The sequence below is a fragment of the Fusarium venenatum genome (genome assembly GCF_020744135.1).
Source record: "Fusarium venenatum strain MPI-CAGE-CH-0201 chromosome Unknown EDB82scaffold_2, whole genome shotgun sequence".
In the NCBI taxonomy this organism is placed as follows: Eukaryota; Fungi; Ascomycota; class Sordariomycetes; order Hypocreales; family Nectriaceae; genus Fusarium; species Fusarium venenatum.
The window spans coordinates 3,610,687-3,629,530 of record NW_027072130.1 but is presented as its reverse complement, the minus strand read 5'-3'; the positions used below and the strand labels follow the sequence as shown (position 1 = coordinate 3,629,530).

Genomic DNA, 18,844 nt, shown 5'->3' with positions numbered 1-18,844 from the left:
GCGAACAAGCTTCAACTTGGATCTTTACCCATATGTTACGCCCCGCAGTACCAACAGCGCAGCACAAAAAGTGTCACCTTTTAGCTCACAGTCCAAATCAATAATTATTCTCTTCAGGTTTCAGGACGTTCTTCAGTCATTTGCGCTTCTACACAAAACTTCAAATACGCTCTGTCGCCCCCGCGCACCGTTCCAGGTTCATTGCGACTCTTCCGATTGCCATTGACAACCAGGTCTATTGCGAACCATCTGCCCATGTATTGATCGATGCTCTCGATTACATGTTAAGAAGCTAGTTTTTAATGTATGCCTAAAATCCAAACAAACACTGTTATTTCTACCTTCTCAATCATCTTGGTGCTGTATCCCACTTTAACAAGTCCTGGCTAACTCATTTGTCTAGTATTATTCATAATGAATGTCTTAGACGATGATCGGCTGTCCAACAGCTCAAACGACTCGGACAACGATAATGATAACGACAATGACAATGATAACGACCGCATTGATCGGGACAATGACGCCGATGAGGCAATGGAGGATGTAGACGATAACGGCGATCAAGACCAGGACGCAGAAGGTGACGACGATGATAATAACGACGACGACGACGACGATGATGAGAATGGTGACGCAAACGATGATGGAGATGGAGATGGAGATGCTGATGGTGAAGGCGATGGCGACGAAAGCCAACCTCCCGCTACCGACTCCAATGACCAGACGAGTGCTCATATCAAGACCGAGCCCAATGGTGGTGATACCGAGCGCGAATCTACCACACCCTCACCGAGCTCGCACAGGAAATGGCCTCAGCCTCGACCAGAGGTCATCAATGCCCGCCTTTACGACATCGTACCAACTATGGCAGCACCTCAGTCGACCAGTGTTAATGCCATGGCCATCACACCTGATTTGCGATATTGGATCACAGGAGGTTCTGACGGCTACATCCGCAAATACGACGGTCCCAATACCATCAACGGAAAGCTGCCTTTGACCGTAGCCCAGAGGCATCCTTTTGTGGACAGCGTTACAAAAGCTGGCATCCTCATGTCATACTGGGAGAACGAAGAGCCTTCACCCCCTGGCCGAGGCGACCAAGAACACATACTTTCTCCTGTTTACTCCCTTGCTGTCCACTCTGAGGCTCTGTGGCTTTTATCTGGTCTTGAGTCAGGCGGTATCAACTTGCAGAGTGTTCGACACGACGAGGGCAAACGGATCCACTGTCTACAACAGCATACCAACGCCGTGTCCGTCTTAACGTTAGCACAGGATGAGAAGAGTGTTTTGAGTGGCGGTTGGGATAAAAATATTTACGACTGGGACTTAAACACCGGCCAGACAATCCGTAGTTTTGACGGCAATGCTGGCCAGATTTCAGCCCTCGAGCTGCGGCCTGCTAATGGTGCCCCCATCCCAGAAGACGATGACGAGCCACTGCCATCTACGACAATGGTCACCAATAACGGAGCTCCAGTTGCAAGCGGGAGCTTTACAGATGGACTAACTCAAGATGGGGTAGACGACATGAATGCCGATTTCAACCCCGACGCCAATACCGGCGATGGCCAAGCATCTCCTGCTCATGACAGTCTTTTTGGGGGAAGCGATGCAGGAAGCCTATTCGGCGAAACAAAGGAAGATCAGCCCTTTGGGCATGATGACGATGAGTTTGGCGCTGGATCCATGGACATGATGCCTGGCCACGGCCATGACAGTGCAATGGACCACTCTGCAGACATGGCTGCTCTCGACGCAGGGAAAGATGCGGAAATACAACCTGCTCCCGCCGTTGAACCTCCTCCACCAGACACATCGCAGGATGCAGCCGATGCTATGGACGTAGATCTCGTTCCTGCTCCAACACAGACCACAGAACCTTCCCAACCAACACAGGATTCTCAACCTCTTGCATCTCAAGAAGTCCCCGCTTCACCATCTCTCATGCTCACATCACCTCACGCCCCAACGCAGCACGACCCTACACAAACATCTCCAACAACTTTCCTCTCCGCCGCCATGGATGGGTACCTTCGCATATGGGATAGGCGCCAGCCCGATCCTGTCGCGCGCATAGGCACTCGTAACGGTGTCCCGCCCTGGTGCATGGGGGCATGTTGGAGTCCCTCAGGCAATGCTATCTACGCAGGTCGTCGTAACGGCACAGTTGAAGAGTTCGATATCCACAAGGCGAAGAGAAACTGGGAACCCCAGAGAACTTTCAAGTTCCCTGCTGGCAGTGGAGCTGTTAGCGCCGTAAGACCCATGGTAAACGGCCGTCATCTCGTCTGGTAGGTTCATTCTTCTCCGCCGCTTCTCTCTCTCTCTCTCTCTCTCTCTCTTGCTAACAGGATCAGCGCCTCCCATGACATCCTCCGCCTATACGACCTCCGTGACACCCGTGCATTCAAGCACTCCACTGTTCCCTTCCTGATTATCCCTGGCCCTCCCCGTGCAGGTGTCATCTCTAGTCTTTACATCGACCCGACCAGCCGCTTCATGCTGAGCGCAGCAGGTACTAGAGGATGGGAAGGCACCAGTACTGAAGTTCTTATCGGCTATGAGATCAATGTCACTGACGGATGAATTCTGGCCGAGAAAAGGGAGCATGGACCGACCATCTTTGAATTGAGCGCTCAACTTCCCAAAAAATCTGTCTTTCTGTTTGAGGCGTTGGACCGAGCGGTGCTAACTTGAGAGTTCTTCTGTACACCTAGTTAGAGATAACCCAGATCACAATACAATGGCCATTTGCCACAGTTCAGATCGCCAATTTTGTGCCTACAATGCAGATTCACTGAATCATAATATCAACGATAGTTGTATTGTAACGTACAGTACTTGTACAAGTTCCAGTACTCTCTACTTTACTGTAGTTTCTGCCATGTACTCTTGCCTCGCTTCTCAAATAAGCTGGTGTTGATCTGTTCCACTGCCTTTGCCTTCTTCCTTGTGGCTCATATCCCTTGACACCTATGCTAACCCACCAAAGCGGAAGCATACAAAACATCATCAGTCCACGGGATATCCATGAGTATGGCCTCGCAACGTACATCGTGTCATCAACTGTGTTTTTGACTCTTTAGTCGAAACTGATCAAATCTTCTTCGACATCTGATCCTCTACTCCCTGTACCCACGCGCTTCGTGTCTGCGCCTGGCTGCTCACCTTGTTGTTGTCGATGATCAATGATATACTGCCCGGCAACGACATCAGATCCTCCGTTCCCTGTAATCACTTGCTCTACGTCCGCGCCCGGCAGCTCATCTTGTTGATGTTGGTCAGTGATGTACTGTCCGGCAGCAGCATCATGGAGCATCTGCTTCCTTATGGGGAGAGGCTTTGGGACGGTGTGGCTTGAACGTGTTTGCACCCCGTACCGACGCCTTCCGTCTGGCTCCATTGTAGTTGGGCGGTACGTGGTCCTGATAACAACCGAACAGGGACTTCTTTGTCGTGACGCCCGTTTAGCTTCCTCACCGAGCGATCTATCCTTTTGCGAAATTTTCTCCGGACTCCATCTGTCCGAAAGAGAATTTGTAGTTGAGGATGCGGGTGCTAATTTGAAGTTGTTCTGGGTCTGGACAGTAAGCTGCTCATGTCGGCAAGTTGGCCCTGAGTAATAGCCCATTTCCATGAACTGTTCACTGGTGGGTTCCTGCACACTGGACTCTCCGGCAACGGAGTTGAGCTGTCCTGACCGCATTCCTATGTTGTCGCTATGAGCACGGATTTGAGAGGCGCTCCGACTACTCTCCAAAGATTTTGTGGAGGTCGATGAACCCGTACCAGAGACACCGTGTCGAACTGTTCCGCCTCGTCCATGTCGCACATCAGTCGTCGATCTTCCGCCTCTTCCACCTCTGGTAGCTTGGAAGCCCTTGGCTTCATAACTTTGTGGTGTGCGTGCAAGTCGGAGAGGCTGAATGGGCGCTTGAGATTTCGGTGCACGAGAAGCTTGGGTATAGACCTCATCACATCGCTGGATGCAACGACAAGGATTGCCACATGACGAGCTGCACTTGTGGCCACAACTCAAGATCCGCTTACATCTCGCTTCACATCTCAACTCTGAATGCTTGAACGGGTGACAGGTCTTCGTGCAAGGGTGACCTTCTGAGCATTGCTCTGTGCACGGCTCGTCACAGCCGGCTGCAGCGATTGTTTCCCAGTCCTCAATGCAGGATATTTTAGTCTCACGCCCATGATTCTCGCAGGTGACGGGAAGGAAATCGTCGAAGCAACCCTGCTCATGAAAGACGTTATAGACACCCAACCAAGTTGCAAAGCTTTCTTCCTCTTCCAAGAGAGCCCCAGCATTGCCAAAGACGTACATGCCGCACTTCGCGCGGCTAAGAGCAACCACGGCTCGGTTCTTGTTCCGTACGAAGCCTGGGCGAGCACTTCGTACAATCGAGAGAATCACAATGTCGTTCTCTTCACCTTGGAAGCCATCTACTGTTTTGACCGACCATTCTTTTGTCGGGTTCCTGGCCGACAAAGTTGGGTCTCGTCGCAAGATCTCGAGCAAGAGATTGACCTGACCCTTGTAAAAGGTCAGAATAGTTATGCGACTGGGAGAGACTCCATTTTGTACCAGGTACCGAACGAAGCAGACGATCATGCTCACTTCGTTGGAGTTTGAGTAGGAAAAGCCATTAGTATTTCGAGACTCCTCCCAACCATGTTGGAACCACCAAAGACTCTTATTCCCCATTCCCAAAACGGGAGGTCGGTTTCTAGGATCATTGACAGAAGAGTGGTCAGTAAGTTTGTGATAGAATGCATTTACCACTTGGCGGATTGGTGGCACCATACGGCGCTGCACCTGGAGCATGGTATACGGCAATTTGAGGTTGACCAATCGCTCAAACAGCGAGACATGCATGTTGTATGGTTCGCATTCGAGTTCACTGACATCCACACGTGGAACAAGTTGTTGGTGATCTCCGACCAGGACGATCTGGTCAAGACTAGGGTATAAAGCCGACGTTATGTTCGCTTCTCGTGTCTCAGCTGCCTCCTCGATCATCAAGATACGGGGTTTCAGGGCTGCAATCAAGCCGCGATATTTTGACAGCCCTGTAGTTGTACAGCCCAGAATCTCGACCTTCTCATTGATGAGGACTTTGACATCGCTCAATGATCGAGCGATCTTGATCTCGTCACAAGTTTCTTGGTAAGCTTTGAGGAGCTCCGGAAAGCGTTTGGCTCTCGCATTAATGAGTCTCTTTCTTAGTAAACGGTAGACTATGCCGCGTTGCGCTGGTTTGATATCGTATAGATCATGATATTTCAGCAACAATCTGCTGGCTTGAGCGGATATGGCGTCCCCATCCGCATACCTGGAGGGAACAGAACCAGTCATGTAGAACTTGGTGGGGAAGAAGTCTCCGTGAAGTCGTTCTTTGTCGTTTTCCTCCTTTGATTCATCAATAGCATTGTATTTGTTTTCTGGAGGTTCTGTCTGACCTTTGGGGGGGCGATACACATATGTTTGGTCGTGCTCCACGCATGTGCCGAGCCACGACTTGATGGAATCAACTGCTTCGTCGTCTTTCTGTCCGTTGCCTCCCGCAATGGGTAATGTTTCATACTCTTCGTCGTCCAACGACTCATACTGTTCTTGACTTATTAATCCTTCGCGGAGAAATTCTTCCGCTGCGATGAATTGGGCAGGGAAGCATCCCTTCAAAAGATCTTGGATCTGGATCTGGACTTGCTTTCGAAATCTCTCGCCTCGTGTAGGACCACGTGCAATATTGGAGTCTTTCCTGATGTTGTAGAGTGTTCGAGCCTCAATGTCTTCATTCTCTGTACGACCACCTAGACGAGCGATGACAGCCTCGAACTCTAAGCATCGAGCGAGGAGTTGGTCCAATGCATGATTGGTTTGTGCAGCGACTATAACGGGCGCGATAGCCTTGCCTCCCTGGACAGCTTTAAGAGTACGTATGTGGCTTCCAAGAGCCACAACTGAAGTGAAAGTTTTTCCAGTACCCGGAGGGCCTTGAACCACCGCGAGCTCTCGTGAAGTCATGAGATGAAAGGCTTCCAGTTGAGACGGATCAAAGTGTTTGGCTCTTTCTGGAATCGTAGCACCCTCATCAGTGAGATAGGCGGCAGTACATTCCTTATTCGACCCATCAATGATGTATTTATCGAATTTGGATCTGTTCTAGGTATCAACACTGGGCTGTAGAAGACAAGAGGGAGAGAAAGACTTACTCGAATTTAGCAGCATGCTGTAGCCCTACCATTGCATGACGAACAGTCTCAAAATAGCCGCCTTTAGCCTCGAGCATCACCAACTCGACCGAAGGATCAAACACAGCAGTCTCGACGTTGGACCAGAAGATTTCGATACGTGGTGGGGTGTTGATGTCCTCGCCGTCATCAAGGTTCGGCTCTAGCCCACCAAGAAGGTACCGGGCTGCAACTACAGCGACAAAGCACTGTTTGTTGAAGTTATCTGACCGAGGAGACAGCGCAACGAGAGTTCCCGTGGTGAGACGGGTGGATTGATGCCAGACTACCTTTGTTGTCGAGCACTCAGTCGAAAAAGAGATTCGACAGGCAGGCCCTCTTTTTGCAAGCAGATATCCCTGAATGCGTACCTTTTGTAGTTGAGCTAATGATACAAAAGACAACGAGAAGAAAACTAACCTGAGTGTAGACATGGAAAGAGTCTGAATCTTCCTTCACCGGTCTTTGTCTGAAGTCTCTGATCGCTCGCCTCAGCAGCTCAGTACCCTCGAAACGGTTCATGGCGTATTGGAACTCCAGGTAAGCGTTTTTGTCAAGCGGATTCTCGTCTAAAGACCCGGCAGGCAGTTCAGCAGGGTATTCTGCCATCAACTCTTCGGGCCGAGGAAGCTCGGGAGATGTAAGCCAGTGTCGGCTTTGTGTGTCGGTGTTATTTCTATGCATCACATGTTGGGTTATAATCTCAATCGGGTGCTGGTCCCTTGAAACCTGTATGGTGTTATTAGCAGGTACAGGTAAACTTGTGGCTCTCATTCTTGCCTCATATTCGCGATTCATCTTTGAAGCAGAGTACAGTATGCCTGGCTGAAGAACAGGCAGCGTGGTGCGATACAGGAATCTTGCGGAGAGGTTGAGCTGCAAGTGCAGCTGACACTTGAATGTGGCAAGGATAAATGATGAGCAGTAGGATAAAATACAAGGGGACAACTTAAACAGGAACAGCGTAACTTGGACTGTAGGAAATCAAGAATAGACACCAAATGGTGATGGCAGAGAGATGTTTCGAGTGTGTGTGAAATATGCAGACGGCGTTGCTTTGTTGAAAAATTCCGGGCTTCACAACCCAGGTTCTCAAGTTTCTGGGCAGCTTATGTGCGACGGAAGGAAGGTAAGAAGAGAAGGGGACTACCTAGGGAGAGGGAGTGAGAAGGAGAAGGAGAGAAGAAAAAGGTGTGGGGGAGGAAGCAGTGAAACGGATTGCCCTCCCGAAGAAGGAAGCATGGACCTTCCCTACCAATCGTGATGGATTAATCTAGAAAATTGAGTTACTGCCAGCTGCCTAGCAGGTGTCTGCAGGTCCGAGAGAGTGTTTCCAATGCCTGAGTTGCCTAGAGAAGAATGTACGTCTAGTGATAAGTAAATATAAATGACACCAACTCATTGAGGGCACTGGAACTTTGGGGTTGGTTCCTTTCTCTTTCAAGCGTGTAAGGAGCTGTGCTTTCTTTCCTCAATTTTGAGCAGCTGCAACAGCTGTAGGAGTAATGTATGCTTGCCCCTGATGAGGTAATGTATCGAGTCGCAAATGCCTTCCAGCCCAACACTAGTATTTTGCATAAAATTATCGAATGGCTGTAGTAAATTATTCACGCCAATTACTTGTACCAGTCAGTTGTTGCGATAGATAGGAGCGTTGTTGCGGTGTAGTTCGGTGGCTGCCGTCGCCGAAGGTAAGAAGAATCCCCTGCAGCGTCAAGTAGCAAAATCTAGATTGCGCAGTATTATTTCAAGTCGTAAGCCGTAATATATCCAGGATATCTCTAATCAATAGGATTATTTGTAGTTTAAGAAGGATATATCCTATGTGTTAAGTCGCTTGCTCGTGAATAACCTTATAGCAGGTGGCTGTCTCAGGGGTATTGTATCGTAACTCGTCGATGAAGATACTACTCCAACCTCAATAAAGAACTTGATATAACCACATATTGAAAGACTTTCTTGTAATATTGGAAAGAATGCATGAGAAACAAATAGAAGAACGTGAAGGAAACGTGCTTCGAGCGATGCCAAAAATCCTCTGGCGAAATCGCGGGAAGCCGCAGATAGTGGCTCTCAGTTTGCCTTGCACATCCAGCACGCCGGTCAGATGCGTCCGAAACCCCTATGCATGGAGTCTTTTTAGTATGCAGATTGGCTATCTGCATGGTTTCCCTATGCTTCTAGAGTACTTCCACAAATAATGTGTCGGTGTGAAGGGGATCCTGTCGCGCATGAAGCCATTTAATGAAATATGCAAACCTCCAAAACAGTGCACCGATAAACATCCCGGAAGAAATCCAGACACTTGTTATTGACATTGCTAGAATCGACGATCGGTAAAGATAGTGCTGAGCTGATTTATCTAGATATCACTTTGTTACTTTACCTACCTCTACCTAGTAACGACAAACCCTAGGCATTAGTTTGACAATGGTGCGTGGCAAGTCATTAACGTGGCCATGAAAGGATTTGTCTACTACAAATTACTAAGCTATCAGATACTACATATATCAGTTTTCTTAACCCACACAATCACAAATACAACTTCCCTTGGCCACAAAATAGGAGAGGAGTTGATGCTCTTGTTATTCAGCCTATAGGGTAGGTTCAATCAGTTCCTCGTGAAACATGGCGACGAAAGCCCATAATTCCTGACGACTAATCACCCATCCCCTTCACTGGATGTACGCACACACAGCATGGAACATTGACACTCGCCTTTGGAACCTAGATGATGACTCAACACACCCAAAGCTCCAATTCGCCAGAAGATGCTCATCACATTGGCTTTGATCCCTGTTTCACCTGGTAAAAGTACTGACCCTGATTCCAGTTTACTCCAACATGAAGCCTGTATTTGTATATAAACTCATACACGAGCAACAGAAAAGCTTTATCCGAAGGGTCAGCTATTTTGGGTATCTTAGAGCACAGAAAAGCCGGCATGTTCTAACTCAATGCCATCGGGAAGTATAGGCCGGCCTTGCATAGGAAAGGGCCAGAAAAGAGGGTTTTCCAAATTGTCCCCCGTCTGTTGGACTGAAGGCGACTGTTTTGGTGTTCCTGGCATGAAGTTTCCTGTGCCCCACTGGCACGTTATATCTCCATGACGCAAATTCGGTGAAAAAAAGTTCAAACTGCCAGTTTGTGGCAGGACAAGACGATCATATTCTTCCGCCGTGAGCTTATCGACATTGTTTTCGACGTCAATATTCCACTTCACAGCAAGATATCGTAGTATGTTGAGTGCCTGCTCGGCAAACTGGTGACAAGGGGCCATCTCAGTAAGATCCGAGATGCCTTGGGTAATAGATTCAGCCACGCGAGGATCAACCTTGACCGCCTTCTTCATATCGGCTTCAGTGGCTTCCGGATTGACAGAAATCGCGCCGATTGCCAGGTGCATGATGGCTGATGTGAGGACGAAATACGGCACGAATGAGGGAGTTCTTCGCAGCGTGTAGAGGGAAGAGTAAGATCTCAGGAGACCTTGGATGGCGTCAGCTGCCTGGGAGCAGACGTCGCGGGGAGAGACTTTGGACCCGATGATTCGTAGCTTGATTAAAGGCCGAAACAAGAGTAAGATGGCAAAATGGTAGTACATGCTATTCCCGGTTAGTATTTTATCTCGACAAGAGCATCTTCATGCTGAAACTCACTGTGCAAATAACACAGCTGGGGTAAAGTTGTGCCCCAACCGAAGAACCTCGGGGATTCTATCATACCAGTTTAGGTACTGGGTATACATGCTCAAGAGCTCTCTCGCCGTGAGAGGTTTACCGGGAGAATGTAGAATGTACAAAGACTGGTGTACCAGCTCGCTCAGCTCACAGAAACACTTGTACACAGACCTAACATTTGACGGTTGCTGGCAGGATCGTTGTAATGGAGCTCCTGATATCGTTAGTAACTTCCTATGGAACCATTCGATAACAAACTTACCATCATCGGTATATGGTACCCATAAGGAAGCCTCTATGTCTCCTATTATTGCCGGTTTTGGCGGTAAGTGCGGGAAGCAGGAACATTGTGGCAGTGAGCCTGTAGCAAGGGACCATGCGCTGCGGGGGCAAGTTAGACAAATACTTTCTCGCAACACAGAGATAGACATACTGATCTAGTGCAAATGCTCCCCAGAAGGTCGCTGATTGCACAGCGAGTTCGTCCTCATCCCCTTCGTCCATGATTCTGTGCAATCCCATCTCAATAGCTAGCCGGATACTCTGACCAGCGTAATACCAACTCTCCGAATCGCGTCCGCAACTAGCTTCCCGGATAGACATTATGCCCAGGGCTTGGATGGTGGTCAACGAGTGATGGTCTGTCTCTTGAGAGAAGAGTCGTAGTGACTCTTTGAAGAAATGGTCTCCGGAAGTGTATGGGTCATTGGGATTCGCTCGAGACATGGGCTGAGTTGAGAAACGACAGCCCAACGCGAGGAGGGCGTTTACTAGTATCGGCGAACAGTAGCGATTTCGTCCTTCTTGAAAATCATGTAAGAAATGCTCTTTGCTGAGGGATGCAAATGTCGGGTACTCCCAGCAAAAATACAGTGCCAAAAGATGCTGAACGAGAGTATTATCGCTAGTGAGAGCGGTCCATGTTGAAGTAGGTGTTCGGAGTTCCGGTTCGTTCAGAGGGGACAAAATCTGCTCGACCCCTCGATATCGCGGCAAGCCATCTGACATCTGTTCTGGATGCATTCCTTCTGCCCAAGATCCGACACGGTTTTGTGGCGTCCAGTTCATAACATCTGGGTAGGAATTACTCCTCGTTGATCCTGTTTGACTGTGAAAAGAAGAATGCCAGGGACTTTGCTGGCCCATCTCTCTCATCGGAGGCTGCTGCGGCGGCCCCTGGTTCACACCTAGACTCATCGCCGCCAACGTTCCCAGTCCACCTCCCGGGAAACCTGGCGCGGGTCCCATCGTAGGTCCCTCGGGTCGATTGGAAAAGTTAGGCATCGGACCCCCTCCAGAGGGCGGCACGCTCGCTAGCCATTCTGAAATGCTCTCGATGGGTTGTCCACCTCGAAGTCGGGTGAGAACCCCTTCCCATAGCTCGGGTCGAACAAGCGCAGCGAAGATTTGATCACTAGATCGTTGTTTTTGACGTAGAGTCTCGATTTCGGTTCGCAAATTCTCCTTTGACTGGCGCACTGGTATTTCATATACACACTCGACATCTTTTTGTGCTCTGCAGCGCCCACATGGTTTCTTCCCATCACACTATGCGCAGCAATTGTTAGCCGAGAAGCAACGCAAATACAAATATACGTTGCGTAGACAAGATGCATATAAAAGACTCCGTCGCAAAACCGACAACACGATTTATCGTCAGACAGCGTCATGTGCAAGCCAAAATAAGCATTTCACCACGATTGGGGATATAGGAGCAGAAGGAGGCGGGCCAATTTGCTACATACCTTTGCGCGTTTCTTACGACACTCGGTGCAGGCATTGGGCGTCACGACACCCAACCCTCGGCGACGTTTCGAGTTCTGAGAATGGGCGACAATAGATGCATTGCCGGATGCAGTCGAGGGCGTGTTTGCAGACTGAACCGAGGTAGGGGTTGGATTTCCCGATGCTCCTCCAACTTGCGCAGAAGTTCCCTGAGGCGTGTGTTCAGCGCTGGGGGGCGGTTGACTACCGCCATCTGAATGCTCGTTGTCTACGTCCATCTCTCGAACTGTAGCCTTGTCTATAGGCTATCACAGATATGATAAAAGCGGCGGAAGAAGGGCGGGCCCGAAATAGTCGTATGCGAATCGAGCCCAGCGTTTGCCGTTAGGCTTTGAAGTCCTACCTTCAGCTCGACGAGCTTCTGGTGGGATGAGGTCTAGGAGGGGCGACAGTGGAGGATACGGCGCAATCGGACATGCTGTAGAGGAAATCGTGTTGGTATCGCCCGAGTAAAAACTTGAGTTTGAAAATTCGAGCTCTCGTTTTCTCTGCTGGCGCCGGAGATGCAGTACTGGCTCTTGCGCCTGGCCTGGTTCAGGAATATTTTGGGCTGCTGCTACTTGAATGGCTTCTGGATTCAATGTCGCGTCACGCCTCGTAGCGGGGAGAATGCGATGCGGAGACACAATGCTGAAGTGACCCAAGCTCTCACAATGAATTGGAGACGAGTCGCACTTGGTTATAGTTTATTGTTCGGTAAACAGACCAGCAACTGCGCACTTGTTGACCTAGCCAGGTAGTAGGCAGATACGCATGTAGCTAGCAACGACGTAACTGGACTAGAAGTGAGCTTTGAAGCTTGCAAGTTTGTGGATTGCGACTGGGGGCTGAAGGCGCTTGTGACTGGTCTCGCGAGTCAAGGGGAAAGAAACTTGGCGTGAGAATGTTGCAAGATCAATGGCGCTTCGAAGCGCACAATAGAGTCTCCTCTTTCTTTTTGTAACCGTGTTTTGTGTTTTGCGTTTTGCAGGAGGAATGAACGCACGATGCTGTTAGCTAGAGGATTAGATAGATAATCGGTGTCCACTCGATCGTCGATGGTGTCGGTACTATAGAGACCAGAAACTGCTGGCTGAAGTGGTCAATGCACAGCATGAATTGACAGCTACCAAACCATAACTGGCGTGCAGCAATTGGCAATGACGAAATGAGTAGTCGACAATAAGACTAGGAGCGGAAATTTCGCGCAGTTAACATAAAGTTGACAGGCAATCTAGAGAAGTCGGGGAAGGGAACAAGAACAGAAAAAGAAAAAGAAAATTCTGACTCCAAGGTAACTGCGATCACAATTACCGTTGCGCCCAATTCCAGGTACGCAGGTTTCCTGAGTGAATTCTTTTTTTGCAAAATGTTGTACGATTCGACCCGGCGGCTCTGTACTTTAGAAACAGATCAGAGGTAACCGCCGAGGGTCAATCTCAGTCTCATACCATTTCAACTCAGAGAGAGAAAGAGTGAGGAGTGAAGGGAAGACGGGAATGGTCTTTGGAACAGTCAAGAAAGAAGACACGAGGTTGAGTTTAAAAGGCCAGACGAAAAGGTTGCCGGTAATGAACGAAGAGAGTGATCTGTAACCAGTCACGGAGGAAGCGCGATCGATCTTCTTTAATGTGATTACTGGGCAACGACAAATTCTGTCTTCTTTCCAGACGGTTATATTGTCTAGTCAAAGCAAATCAATTTGCCAGCATCTGTGTTCTCGTCACCTCCTCTGTAGACGGCGGATATCACCTTCCGTGCTTACAACAACTTGCCGTGTTTTCCTTCATTCCATCTCTTGTCTCTATCAGACATTTCAACAACTAGCAGCAGAACTACGCTACTATTGTCTGTTATGTCAACCTCCAAGCCTCATTGAAGCCCGATTTGGGATCTTGATCACTCTCAGTCTCCCATTGGATCGGCACGGACCGTTTAGGTTGTGCATTCTCCCTTGCAAGGCACCTGGCTTAAGCCCACCAACAGTCCACATCATCTTGGCTTTTCGCATTGGATGTGTCTTTCTTGGGCATAAAACATATGGCCATTTGGACCCCGCTTCATCCAATTGGACCTCCCAGGTAAAAAAGGTTTCCTGCCCCTGCGAGGATGATGTCAGACATCAGTGTTTTGAACTCATCTTGCTACCCCAGACTATGATCAGCATTAGTACCGGCATCCCGTCATCACAAGCCCCTCACTCCTTGTGAACAACAGAATTGGCCAGCTACTCCTTTGGGAATGGCAGATAGACAGGGTAGAATGGTCGTTCCTGAGTAAACGGCTACCACCCAATCTCCTGTTTAATTAGCGTGATTCTTAGTCTCAATGCCCCAAGCTTGTCTCTACTCACAGAAGCTTCAACTCAACCGAATAAGGATTTGAACATAGTTATGCGATATAGGTGAGAGAAAGGTCTACTCGCATGCTACTGAGTCTTAAAATGATCTCTGGCAACTGTCTAGGTAGCATTTCGTCGATAATCACCTGGTATCTACAACAATGAACCTCTTTCATCGCTGTTTTATCAGCTTGACCCTGGCCTCAGAAACCCCACAGTATCGACGTCATTAGCATAAATACATCACAGCCTTATTAACATCACCCCAAGTCAATTCAGCTTGAAAATGATATTCAGCTAGTTCAACAAGCGCCCAATCATGATATGTCCTACAGGCCACCATGTTCGTCCATGATGGAAGGGACCTTTGATTGAAGAAAACAGTAGTAAGATGGACCGAGAAACTATCTACCTAACCAGAGTATCACCCAACATCCATGATCTTTCCCATAATCCAATACCATAACCTGGTTGTCCAAACACCATCCATCCCGCCGCCATATGTATGCGCCCAGTTACTATGCATCAGTGTTATACAGTTCCTATCTCTCGACAATCATAACAAAATAAATAATTGTATATTCTTATTCATCACAGTTCGCTATGCGAATGGTTCCCGGCGTCCCTTACTTGGGCTCCGATTCTTGACAGGGCTGCGACCTCGATCTCCTTTGCTTGAGCTTCGGCGGATCGAAGGCGTGAAAGATGGTGGAAGTAGTGCCTTCATTTTTGGTGGTGTATTGTCCGTGTCCGTCCCCTCGTCGAGAATCATATGACGCTTCATTCTTGGTGTCTGTACGGGAACCCACATGAACCCAGGGCCGTTCTCTGGAACCATTGATGCCTCGCGTGATGAAGAGGCAGGTTGTGATGGAACGGGCGCCGCCGGCTTGTTAACATATCCTCCCAAAAAGAAGTTGTTCGCAAAGGCACAGAAAATGAGGACAGCGAAGAAGAAACCCTAAACAAATATTAGTTATAAGTTAATAGACAATTCGAAGGAACAGCGTACCCAAGCCTTGAGGTTCATGGCGTCAGAGAATTCGTTGATGATCTCCGCGATTTGTTTTGCTGTCACCTTGACCCTCATGATAGCTTCAGGGTTTTGCGTCATGCACTCGAACCACTCATCGCAGTGTTTTGCAATCACTGGGGGGCGGTCGTTTCTTGAGCAACCATTGATGGTGTATTGTGTCTGACACTCAGTGATTCTGCCCATTATTTCGATACGGGCCATCTCATTTGCGTTCTCGATATCTGTCTTGATAGTGCTCACGATTGACCACCCAATATAGACGAAGACTGCGACAAGGAAAAAGTTGACAAGCAACTTCACCCAACGATATAGATTATCAGGGGCATTGGGGTGTTCATCCAACATATGAAGTAGGGAGCCCAGGAAGCCCTTGGGCTCTTCCTTTGTATTTCTCTTGCCGCGCGATCGTCGTCGTGGTGCGATACTATCACCTGAGTCGGAGTCTGACTCTGTCCATCGATGCCGAGGTATGTTGCTGACGTCCCTGTCAAGGTTGTGTCGCTTCCGTTTGCGAATAAACTCGGATACGGGGAGGTCTCGGTTTGCTCTGATCTCGCCTCGACCCGGGGTGTGCTTCTTACTCGAGAAAGGAGTCTTGTTGTATCGGTGCGACTTGTCAATCTTGGAGGGACTTGCCATACCACCCATATTGATATCGCTGGTATGGTCTACTTCAGGAGTATCGTTTGGGAAGTCAGACACCTCTGTTGGGGCAGGACTATCCTCTGCACCTGAAGCTTCAGACAATGCTAAATCCTCGAATGGTCGCCGCGGCGTTGTAAAAGCAGGGTTTCGGAACGGAGGCGCGGCAGCCCTAGATGGGACTTGGGGAGTAAAGAAAGATGCCCGAGGTGGTTGTGATTTCGAAGGTGTCCCTAAATTTGCGAAAGGGTTGGGTTTCGAAGGTGTCCCTAAGTTTGCGAAAGGGTTGGGTTTTAAGCTCGATTTTGAGGGCGAAGGAAAGACTGCGATACGGGATATTAGCTGCTGGCACTTGAGAAGGGCCTGTTGACTTGGTTTAGGGACTTTGAAATCCTGCAAAGTCTCAACTCACCATTCTGCGAATTACTCTTGGCTGCATGTGTAAAGGGACTCGTGGGATCAAAAGGGCCGCTGTCCTGGTATTCCCAGTCCATAGGACTTTCGTAAGTTCGACGATCCATAATCGATTGACAGCTAATGAGTAGCTCGAAGTGTTACGGTATAAGGCCCTCCCAGATGAACAGAGATCTTTTTGAAGTTTGGCAGCTTTTTGTGAACAAAAGCAGCTGCCACCAGATTCATGAATCAATCCATGGCAACTACCTAAAAGGCCAATGTAAACAAAGGTGCGGGTCACTTGCCTCAGGCTCCTAATTGGAGCTATGTGATTATGTCAGCAGACAAGGGTCGCGCCTCATGCCTGTGGCGGCTCCAACCAGGCAAAGAAAGTTGAAGGTTTGCGGATTGTTGTTTCTTTACCTGATCTTTGATGATCAAAGCTCTTAAACACTTTTCACGGGTGAAATTCCAGCAAAGCCCCTCTTTCAATATTGCCTGTCCTTAGAGAATCTACCATCTCACCATCCCGAAATAATTGCTGACGCAGTCAAACGCGATCGACGACGCGACGATGTCCGAAAGGGATTCCCCGATCGGCGAGCACGCCAACGAGCCTGTCAACGATGGTCAGGAGCAGGAATACGAAGATGCTCTTGCTGCTGCCGACTCTGATCGCGACTCGGATGCGCTGTCCGAAGTAGATGAGGACCAATTCGAGGACTACGACCCTGAAACTGCCAATATTGAAGATCGTCCCGTTGAAATTGATGAAGATGTTGCTCGCACGCTGAAGGCAACGAAGCGTAAGCGTGCAGAAGGTGAGGCACCAAAGAAGCCTCGCGAAGGTCGCCGAGATAAGAAGCGTCGAGATCGGGATGAAGATATCGAGATGGATGATGCAGACGACGGGACCAAAAAGCCCCGACGATCAAGGCGCGCTGCTGCTGATGGAGAACGACGCCAAAAGTCCAAGGCTGCCACGCCGGAACCCGAGAACGAAGACCATCTTTCACCAGAAGAACGGCGAAAGAGGGCTATTGACCGAGCTCTTGATGCAGCGATCAAAAAGCCTAGCGGCCAGAAGCGCAAGAAGAAGGACGAGATCGTAGGTACTTTGATGCATAGACAAGGGCGATAACTAACTTTCGTTTCCAAAGGATCTTGAGGCCGAGATCGATGACCTACTGGCGGATCTCAAGGTTAGAATGGAGGGAGCATGCCAGTCCGACAATCAGGCTCGTGAGGCTGGTCAACCAGCACTTCACAAATTGAAGCTGCTTCCTGAAGTCACTGCTATCATGAACCGCAACAATGTTCAGCATGAAGTTCTCGATCCAGACACCAACTTTTTGCAACATGTCAAGTTCTTTTTGGAACCGTTGAACGACGGGTCCCTCCCGGCCTACAACATCCAGCGAGATATTTTCAATGCTCTTGCCAAAATGAATATCGAAAAGGAAGCGCTCCTCAGCAGTGGTATTGGAAAGGTAGTTGTCTTCTACACTCGGAGTAAGAAGCCCGAGCCTAGCATCAAGAGAATTGCGCAGCGTCTTCTTGGAGAGTGGAGCAGACCTATCCTCAACCGAACCGACGATTACAAAAAGCGACAGATTGAGACACGGGATTATGATTACGAGTAAGTGGCTCATCGCTCTCTTTAATACCACTTTTGCTAACTAAGATATCAGCGCTGCCAAGATTGCACAACGCCAGAAAACCAACTCGCAGTTCAGTCTATCCCAACGTCCTGCACCTAACACCAAGGAGGCTGAGCGTGAGCGTCTTCTAGCCCCTTCACGCGGCAACAACTCTGCCCGTATGGTTAATCTTCCCTCGAGCTACACAGTCGCCCCTCAAAGCACTTTCATGGGAAGCCAGGGCTCGGGCCATCGTCCTCTGGGTGCCGGTGGTATGGAGGCATTCCGCAAGATGACGCAGAAGAGCAAGAAGCGTGCCAACTAAGACGGCTAATATAGGACTCCTCCACTGAGATTATTTGAAGTTGCATCTTTCATTGAGGAGCGTATTGATTGCGAGCTATTGGTTGATATCAAAGGCGACGATGGCAGAGGCAGATATCGGGTTTGGCGTTTAGGGCGTACGTATACAAGGAAGGCTATTAAACTCATAAAATGGAAGCCCATCATGATGGGCTAATGTGAACTGCTTTCTCAAGATCTCATATGTCCCATTTCCGACTTGGGTAGCAGTATGGTTGTTTGTCCCATGTCCTAGTACAATACGGGTGATCCATAACACACGTGCAATGCACGCGCTTGACACTGGAAGAAGAAGAAGAAGCTGATCCGGGCGTGATCACTTACACGACTGTAAGATGTTATTATTAGCCACGTGGCAAATAATAGGCAAGTTTTGTCATCTTGTTAAAACGTAGCGTCGCCGTGCTTCTGTACAAATGCACGAGATCCAGACACAAAAAGACGGCATAGATAATATGAGCCCATCCTATAAATACCTAGGTAAAGAAGAAAATATTGGACACAACCCTACATCCCAAAGGAGCGCCGTTCCAGGGTACTAATCTAAATCGGACACACCAATCGCTCATATAGTTGCATGGTATTCTTACCCAATATTGGTTTCACGACTGAACTATCGGGAACTGTGCCTTGGTAAGTTCTTGGAACGGTGACGTCAGGTCTCAATTGATGAAGCCCAAGATTCGATGGAGAGGCTACCTCCATGTTTGACATGCGCTATGGATGCGAC

At 48.9% G+C, this 18,844-nt stretch overlaps 5 protein-coding genes across 5 annotated transcripts; 2 read left to right on the top strand and 3 right to left on the bottom strand.

The window, feature by feature from the left end:
• The first annotated feature begins 24 nt into the window (after window positions 1–24).
• On the top strand, window positions 25–2,821 carry EDB82DRAFT_497722 (WD40-repeat-containing domain protein). Its single transcript, XM_025734128.2, has 3 exons — window positions 25–304; window positions 404–2,297; window positions 2,364–2,821. Exons 2-3 carry the CDS (start codon window positions 415–417, stop codon window positions 2,590–2,592), a joined length of 2,112 nt encoding a protein of 703 aa, XP_025584966.2. The 5' UTR covers window positions 25–304; window positions 404–414; the 3' UTR covers window positions 2,593–2,821.
• On the bottom strand, window positions 2,806–7,160 carry EDB82DRAFT_160450 (P-loop containing nucleoside triphosphate hydrolase protein). The gene is made up of 4 exons (XM_065607090.1): window positions 7,033–7,160; window positions 6,673–6,981; window positions 6,235–6,623; window positions 2,806–6,179 (listed from the first exon to the last, which is right to left on the bottom strand). The coding sequence occupies exons 1-4, from the start codon at window positions 7,048–7,050 to the stop codon at window positions 3,089–3,091; spliced, it is 3,807 nt and encodes a 1,268-aa protein (XP_065464680.1). The 5' UTR covers window positions 7,051–7,160; the 3' UTR covers window positions 2,806–3,088.
• A 1,761-nt stretch (window positions 7,161–8,921) lies between these two features.
• EDB82DRAFT_160428 (fungal-specific transcription factor domain-containing protein) lies at window positions 8,922–12,077 on the bottom strand. Its single transcript, XM_065607089.1, has 4 exons — window positions 11,678–12,077; window positions 10,366–11,480; window positions 9,912–10,313; window positions 8,922–9,857 (listed from the first exon to the last, which is right to left on the bottom strand). The coding sequence occupies exons 1-4, from the start codon at window positions 11,933–11,935 to the stop codon at window positions 9,176–9,178; spliced, it is 2,457 nt and encodes an 818-aa protein (XP_065464679.1). The 5' UTR covers window positions 11,936–12,077; the 3' UTR covers window positions 8,922–9,175.
• Window positions 12,078–14,301: 2,224 nt separating this feature from the next.
• EDB82DRAFT_497715 (Di-sulfide bridge nucleocytoplasmic transport domain-containing protein) lies at window positions 14,302–16,375 on the bottom strand. Its single transcript, XM_025734125.2, has 3 exons — window positions 16,128–16,375; window positions 15,050–16,038; window positions 14,302–14,998 (listed from the first exon to the last, which is right to left on the bottom strand). The coding sequence occupies exons 1-3, from the start codon at window positions 16,234–16,236 to the stop codon at window positions 14,639–14,641; spliced, it is 1,458 nt and encodes a 485-aa protein (XP_025584963.1). The 5' UTR covers window positions 16,237–16,375; the 3' UTR covers window positions 14,302–14,638.
• A 310-nt stretch (window positions 16,376–16,685) lies between these two features.
• On the top strand, window positions 16,686–18,076 carry EDB82DRAFT_426418 (transcription factor IWS1; the record flags this gene model as incomplete). Its single annotated transcript, XM_025734124.1, has 3 exons — window positions 16,686–17,219; window positions 17,272–17,750; window positions 17,803–18,076. 3 exons carry the CDS (start codon window positions 16,686–16,688, stop codon window positions 18,074–18,076), a joined length of 1,287 nt encoding a protein of 428 aa, XP_025584962.1.
• Window positions 18,077–18,844: the final 768 nt, after the last annotated feature.

Bases quoted from the DNA above. Each gene is read 5' to 3' on its own strand.
- EDB82DRAFT_497715 (XM_025734125.2), bottom strand. From the start codon at position 16,236: ATGGATCGTCGAACTTACGAAAGTCCTATGGACTGGGAATACCAGGAC. The intron at 16,039-16,127 runs GTGAGTTGAGAC...CCCGTATCGCAG, and splicing joins CAAGAGTAATTCGCAGAATG to TCTTTCCTTCGCCCTCAAAA. The intron at 14,999-15,049 runs GTACGCTGTTCC...ATATTTGTTTAG, and splicing joins CCATGAACCTCAAGGCTTGG to GGTTTCTTCTTCGCTGTCCT.
- EDB82DRAFT_160428 (XM_065607089.1), bottom strand. From the start codon at position 11,935: ATGGACGTAGACAACGAGCATTCAGATGGCGGTAGTCAACCGCCCCCC. The intron at 11,481-11,677 runs GTATGTAGCAAA...TGCTGCGCATAG, and splicing joins GTCGTAAGAAACGCGCAAAG to TGTGATGGGAAGAAACCATG. The intron at 9,858-9,911 runs GTGAGTTTCAGC...AACCGGGAATAG, and splicing joins CCAGCTGTGTTATTTGCACA to CATGTACTACCATTTTGCCA.
- EDB82DRAFT_160450 (XM_065607090.1), bottom strand. The intron at 6,624-6,672 runs GTTAGTTTTCTT...CAACTACAAAAG, and splicing joins CTTTCCATGTCTACACTCAG to GTACGCATTCAGGGATATCT. The intron at 6,180-6,234 runs GTAAGTCTTTCT...TACCTAGAACAG, and splicing joins CAGCATGCTGCTAAATTCGA to ATCCAAATTCGATAAATACA.
- EDB82DRAFT_497722 (XM_025734128.2), top strand. From the start codon at position 415: ATGAATGTCTTAGACGATGATCGGCTGTCCAACAGCTCAAACGACTCG. The intron at 2,298-2,363 runs GTAGGTTCATTC...TAACAGGATCAG, and splicing joins AACGGCCGTCATCTCGTCTG to CGCCTCCCATGACATCCTCC.